The sequence below is a fragment of the Lactuca serriola genome, chromosome 3 (genome assembly GCF_051521515.1).
Source record: "Lactuca serriola cultivar US96UC23 chromosome 3, Lser_US96UC23_V15, whole genome shotgun sequence".
Taxonomy (NCBI): Eukaryota; Viridiplantae; Streptophyta; class Magnoliopsida; order Asterales; family Asteraceae; genus Lactuca; species Lactuca serriola.
Genome location: NC_136410.1, coordinates 36,393,454 through 36,401,145, shown reverse-complemented (window position 1 = coordinate 36,401,145; position 7,692 = coordinate 36,393,454). Strand labels below are relative to the sequence as shown.

Genomic DNA, 7,692 nt, shown 5'->3' with positions numbered 1-7,692 from the left:
CCAATATTATTAATTTATAAACTTAGGTTTCATATGAACAACCAAAAAATAAGATTAATAAACAATTTTGTCTATCCTTTTCTTGATATTGTAGATCAAAACACCACATCATTTTAGTAAATTTAAATCCCTCATATTGATGTATAGTAAGAACCAACGCATCAAGACATATTATTTGATTCTTGTTAAGACCCGAAGCATTCAACCACCTAATTAATTCATGAATCTTGTTTTGGTAAGGGTTAGTAATATCTCGCCATAAATTTTTTTAGATCAAATTAAGAAAGCTACATGACAAGAGTTGAAAAGATGACTGGTTGTTGCAATATGCAAATAACACACATGACGCAAAATAGATTCAACTTCAACTTTTTTTTTTGTCCAAATTAACTCTTGTAGCCTATCCAAGAAACCTCTCAACCCAAAATGTGTAAAGGGTGTCCAAGAAAAGTTAAAAAGTGGGGTGAATATATGCCTTAACTCCATGGTTGCTTTCGTGGCAATGGATTGAATACCAAATGTTAAGTATAAAGATACGTTAAACCGAATAATAAATATGTGAAATAAAATTAAGACGACAAAGATTTAACATGACTCATACAATCAAAGTAACTATGTTACTAGTGTTACTCTATCGGCAAATCATAGGGAATTTTATTAGACGAAGAAAAAAAATACACAATCATCACACATACATACATACATACACTTTCTGCTTATAATTTGTACATGAAAATCCATTTATAATTACAAAATTTTGGATTGCTTGTGGGCCAAGCAAACAAGTCCAAAAAATCACCATCTAGTCTAGTCTTTTGATCTATACGCCACGGATCTTGGAAAGCACGGCACACATTAGCACTTCATAATGGTTGTGATAGAACTTTTATAAAAAATTAGTGGCTTTTTAGTACAAATTAAAATTAGGCTGTGAAATCGGAAAAAATGACAAAATATATAATAATTTTCTTGTTATTTGAATTATGACAAAATATATAGTGGTTTTTATGTTCTAATTTAGATAAAATTACAAAAATGATTCGTATGGTTAGCTAAAAATTGCTATTTTGGTTCAAAAAATTTTAAATTAATACCATTGGTCAAAAACTTTGATTTTTTTTGCGAGGTTGGTATAAAATATTTTAGAAATATTTAAAATCATGAATTTGCCCTTGGTGTTTCTTTTTCTATTTTTTTTTAATATTTATTTTAACATTTTTCTAATAAAAAAAAATACAAAAAGAAACATTCCACCCCTATGCACTTACTTAACTCTTATCCTTAACACCTTATGCCCACTTCACATTATATGTCCCCTCCACTATCGGAGCATTGCCAGAGAATTCGTCGGAGATCTAGAACAATGCGTCGACGGGAAAATCCATATCCCTACCTCCACCTATTCCTCTCTCTCTCTCTCTCTCTCTCTCTCTCTCTCCCCCCCTCTCTCCCTCTCTCTTCATAAACCCTATATCTCATCTGATTTTCAGAAGAATGAAAGACGAAGATGCGAAAGATCCGACGATTGAGGGTTCCGAAAAAGAGGGTGTCTGAGCAGCACCACCTCTCCCTTCGCATCAGTTGAGTCGTCTGGTAACTCGATAGAGACATCGTAACTTGACGAAGACGATGTTGCTGTTCCAGATCTAAAACGAGGGTTTGTTGGGGAAGATAATGGCTCTGATGAAGGGTTTGCAAGCTTAAACAAGAAGGACGGCCGAGGAAAAAAGGTGACGGCTTCGGTGGTCGTTCGACTATAGATCAAGCCGAAGAAGGACGACCATCGCTAGACTCGACCACAGACGCCGATGATGAACATATTTGGTGGCACAAGCAAATTTGGCATCATAATTTAGTTTTCAGATCTATGAAAATCGATGGAGGACCAGCTGGTCATTGCTGGAAAAATGATGCTGGTGGTAGTGTTGAATTGGTGGCGATGGTTTACGGTTGGTAGCAGTGGTTTTCGGTTAATAGCGGTGTTTTTTGGTTGGTGGCGGTTATTTCCCACAAGTGGTGGTAGTGGTTGTTCATATTTTTTTCCGATAAATGATGGTGGTTGTGTTAGGGCATCCACAATGCATTGAACTCTATAAAGTTTAATGGAGTGTCACATCATCATTCACTATTCTATACAACTCTATTCATTTTCATCTCACAATGCATTAAACTCTACAAATTCAATCGAACACATTAAAAAAAATATTTATTTAAAGATTTAAATACTTTTATTTTTCCCATTGAAGAGTTCAATGACCATTGAACTCAAAATTCATTGAATGCCAATGTAGCATTTAACAATGGTGGAGTTGTATCTATTGAATGACAAGTAGGCATGACACCTCATTCAACTGTTCTATTAAACTACCAATTATGGATCCTCTTAGTTTGTTTATGTGAACAATTAGAAAGTAAAAAAAGAGAGAAATCATCGTTATAAAGAAGCTTAAAATATATTGAACCAAAGTCGCAACAAAATCAAAGTTTTGGACCCATGATGATTCCAAAAGTTTTTAGACTAAAGTGATAATTTTAAATTAAACAAGGAAACCATTTTGTGATTTTCTCAATAATTTATAAATAAATAAATAAATATAATACAAAGCAATAACACGTCATTGCTTTCATCAACAAAAGTGTCCTAAAAGTGGAAGAGTAAAGTAATTTGGCCTGCTAAAACAATGCCAATAACTTAAATCTTTTACTAAATAAGGCAAAGCCATTTGTGTTTCATCACTTTCATTTCATCTCATCCTTTTCAAGTTTCTAAATTTAATAATTATAAGTTTAGAGTAACTAAATATAATATTATATATTTATTAATTTAGTTTATCTTCTCCTTCTTTTTTAGCTTTTTTTTATTAATTGACTGTATATTAATCTCTTTTGATTAAAAGTTTGGTTTTTTCAAAATTATCACCATCAATAAACACTTAAAGCTTTTCGAGACATAGCAAATTGTTCAAACACATATTGGTGATGTCTACTTGAACCAGCCAATTTTGTATTGAGATCGGATTAATGACATTAATTTTGTTGGACAATTTAGATTACATTATATTGTTTGACTATTTGGATTTTGAGATGGGTTTTGATTAAAAATAAATTATTATTTATTTTTTTAAAACCTATTTTTTTTTTATTGGTTCTGGTTACAAAAATAAGAACCAAATAACTTCATATTTATATATTTATAGTTTACTAATATATTTTTTAATTTTAGTATATATCTTGAATTATATATTAATTTATCATAAGTCTTTTTTATCATATTACTAGGTCTAGCCTAAATAAAAAGCCTTAAGCCCTTCACGTATTCACAAATATTAACTTGTTTAGTCTATTCGGTATCTCCCATAACGACGCCATAACACCGGAACACCGCCCCCTCTAATGTTATTTGGTGTTATGTTAAGAAATGTTACCATGACTACGGGAAGTAACGCGAGAATCAATCAATCAAAAGCCATTATCTCACTCTCTCTCTCTCTCTCTTTGTATCTCTTAACATGTTATAACATTTGAACACCATTTCCTACATAAATCAAATGGTGTTAAAAATAACATGACATATGAGTTGGCAAAATTTAGGTATGATAACATGTCTTAACATGTTGCCCACACCCACCACCCTTATGGATTTAAACTAAAAATTGAAACTTGTGAATGCTAAAAATATAAAGTTGATCATCTCCATCATTGCTATTCAAGGTGATCGTATAATAATTTAAAAGAGTAACAAATTTTTAATTTTGTTCATATTTAATTTCCGAACTTTTTTTCGTACTTGATTTATTTCTTGATTTATTTGTGAGTTATTTGAAATTGTTCACGTTTTATCTTTATTATCGGATATCAAATTAATATATTTAAACAAACATCCTTACATACACAAAAGAGCATCCGAGTTATCACTTACAATCTTCTCATTTCATAAGATGTGAAGGTCATTTTGATTAATTCAAATGACCTTTATGAATCATGCCACATGAATTATATTCACATTACAAATTTTTAATCTAACACAATCAAAATTGATTGCCTGATTCCAAATTCTTTAAATTAAAAATTCTCCAATTTAATTAAATTAAATTATCCTTCCTAATCTATTGAAGACCTCCCAAGTCATAATATTTGGGATCAGATCTCAAAATGTCCAACTTAGAGACCCAACATCTCATCGACTCATCTAACCATTCTTCAGCCACCACCGTCGCCGCCTTCCAGCATCACCCACGACCACCACCATCCACCAACTCAAAGTTACTCCGCCCAATAACATCACTCATACTCCAACCATTACAATGGCTAAAAATGCTATCTTCAGAACTCAACCCATCATTCATCCTCGGAATCTTCCTCGTTTATGGCCTCAGCCAAGGCTTCTCAGCCTCCTTCTTCAAAGTTGTCACCGACTACTACTGGAAAGACGTCCAGAAAGTACAACCCTCGAAGGTACAAGTCTTCATAGGATTGTACCATATTCCATGGGTCATGAAGCCCATATGGGGTCTCATGACCGATGTCTTTCCGGTGATGGGGTACAAGAGACGGCCATACTTCATTGTGGCGGGAGTGGTAGGGGTGGTGGCAGCAACCATGGTGGCACAGGGTGGTGCGAGGGTGGGAGTAGGTGCGGCGTTGTGGTGTTTGATAGCGATTGCAGCGGGAATGGCGATGGCGGATGTGACCATAGATGCTTGCATAGCGAGAAATAGTATAGAGATGAAGGCATTGGCTCCGGATATGCAGAGCCTCTGTGGGGTGTGCTCGTCGGTCGGTGCCCTCGTTGGTTACTCCACCAGTGGCTTCTTTGTTCATCATCTTGGCCCTCAGGTTAGGTTAGTTTCTATAATAGAAAAAAAAGTTAACCAAAAAAAAAAACAAAAACAAAAGTATTCATTTTAATGTACAATTTTTATTTATTTATTTATTATTATTATTATTATTACATACCGATAGCTCTTAACTTTTTAATATTATTACAAACTTTAGTGAAAATATAACTTTTTGATAGTTCCCAAGTGTGTTTTACTTTATTTTGTTTATCAAATCATGAAATACGTGAGTATGATAGTAACATTAATTTTAGTTGAAAATTACATTTTTATTTTGTTATGGTTTTGTTAAAAGACAGTGGCGCCCATGCTTGGATTTATACTAAATATATACGCATATAAATATTTCCATTAAATAATATATTGAACGTAATAAATAATTCAACAAGTGTGAGCTGTTGAATAATATAAAATTCCAAAATGAAGTTTGACGAAATGCTACTGCATTATTTTATTTCACTTAAAAAACGGTACTTTATTTTGCATATAGTTTAATAAAATATTTAATTGGTAATTAAAAACATAAAAAAGTTAGTCACAGGACAAAACTTATAAATTTTGATAAAAACTTATTGGATGTACATGTATACATAAAAAAAAGATCAATTGATAATTAATATCATGATTTTTTACAGTGATTGTTATTCTAAAAAAAAAACTTATCAAAAACTAGATCTTTAATTTAGATGTAACTTTTAATGAAACTTTACACGGAACAAAAATACTAACATATGGTTTCTTTGTAATCGTGTAAAGATTGCTTTAGGACTTCTGGCAATTCCAGCAGCATCACAGATATTTTTGGGATTTGTGATCTATGAAAAGAAGACATTTGATGACTCTTCTGCAAATAAAAAACAGGTTAGAGTTTGAGAATCTTCACATATGTTTTCATACTATATGTAGATATCGTAATAGTTTATTTAATCGGGTGAATATTGTGAATTCAAGTCTACTGAAGGATCTTTTTGTTTCACACAGGCAATAATAGAGAATTTAGGAGGAGCACTAAAAGGCATGTATGAAACCATACAATTCCCACAAGTGTGGAAGCCATCTCTTTACATGTACCTTTCCTTGGCTCTTAGTTTTAGTACACACGAAGGCCAGTTTTATTGGTACACTGACCCTAAAGCTGGCCCTGCATTCTCTCAGGTACTCTCTTTTAAATTTTATTGCATCATCATTACACAAACATATATATATTTTTTCTAATTTTATATATTTGAATGCAGGAATTGGTTGGAATGGTACATGCAATTGGAGCATTGGCTTCTATTGTTGGAGTTTTGATCTATCACAAGCTCCTCAAAGACTACTCATTTCGAAACCTACTCTTTTTTGCTCAATTGGTATACGGCCTCTCAGGGATGCTTGACCTCATGTTCATCTTACGGTGGAACCTTGCTATTGGGCTTCCCGACTACCTATTTGTGGTCTTGGAAGAATGTGTTTCCCGGATAGTGAGCAGAGTCAGATGGATGCCAATGATCGTATTGAGCACAACTTTATGCCCAATAGGTATCGAGGGCACCTTTTTTGCATTGTTAATGAGCATTGATAGCCTCGGTTCATTGTCTTCCAAGTGGGGAGGCGCGATAATTCTCCATGTGTTTCATGTCACGAGAACTGACTTTGCAAACTTATGGCTCGTGATTCTTATTAGAAACTTTTTGAGGATTGCAACGTTGAGTTTCATATTTCTTGTCCCAAATACTGACCGTTTAGAGCCGGGAAGCAAAAGTACAGATATAGAAACTAACGGTGACAATCTACAATTACTGCCCCTAAAGGAAAGAGATGAAGTTTGATTGTATATTTAGAAGTCATGGAAGAGTTTTAGGCTTTATAACTTCGTTGTTATATGAATAAAATTATTATAGCTTATAGGTATTAATAGTATACTTTGTGATTGACTTGCCAACAAAGTTAATTGATTATAAGATGAGTACCATAGATAATAAGTAGCGGACTTGTAGACAATAATTTTTATTCACCACACCATACTTTATGCTTTAAAATATTATATTTTAGAACTCTATAAAATATAAATTATTATATATGGAGAAAAATTGTTATATACAAATCACTTCTTTAAATAACAACCTTTCATAATACAAACTATGCTTAATTACAAGTCAATTTCGACATTTATTTTATCTTCTAATTAAACCATCATATAAATAACGAATACTAAACTAGTTTATTTATTATTTTGGTTTCTAGTAAAGCCATTGTATAAATGATGAATACTAAACTAGTCCATTTAAAAACACGTTCAACGACCACCATGGACGGAAGATGGACGGAGGTTCGACACAAGAAGAAATCGGCGATCATCAAGGATAATGATGAGATTACATACTTTGTTTCCAACGTTCCTAAAGACGTCAGGCGAGAGGAGATCTGGAGTACTTTTCAAAGCTATGGAGCTGTATCTGATGTGTTCTACCCAGGAAAGTAAGGGAAAAACGGTCAATACTTTCTCTTCGTCAGATTCAAAGGAGTGGAGAACAAATACGAACTAGAAAAAAGAATCAACAGAGGAGTTATCAGTTAACCTGGTGAAGTATTCGCGAAAAGCACCCCCAACAAGGGTGGCGGCTACAGTGCACAGATCGAATACATCGAGACCAACATCTATGACAAACAGGAGCACTATCCCACCAGTCGGAACTCGAGAAAGAAGAACCTTTGCAGAGGTTGTGAGGATAGGCAAGACAGATCACATTCCTCATGATGTTCTGGCAAAAACCACAAAGCCAATCCTAGCGCTTCATCCATACATAGAGATAAATAACAAGATGAGAAAATTTCATTGGTTGGGGAGGCTCTCTCTCTAACCCATTTGGGT

General features: G+C 33.5%; 1 protein-coding gene across 1 annotated transcript; it reads left to right on the top strand.

The window, feature by feature from the left end:
- Window positions 1-4,139: 4,139 nt before the first annotated feature.
- LOC145091912 (Major facilitator superfamily protein) lies at window positions 4,140-6,754 on the top strand. Its single transcript, XM_079029739.1, has 4 exons — window positions 4,140-4,836; window positions 5,595-5,699; window positions 5,820-5,993; window positions 6,074-6,754. Exons 1-4 carry the CDS (start codon window positions 4,153-4,155, stop codon window positions 6,647-6,649), a joined length of 1,539 nt encoding a protein of 512 aa, XP_078885865.1. The 5' UTR covers window positions 4,140-4,152; the 3' UTR covers window positions 6,650-6,754.
- The last annotated feature ends 938 nt before the right edge of the window (window positions 6,755-7,692 follow it).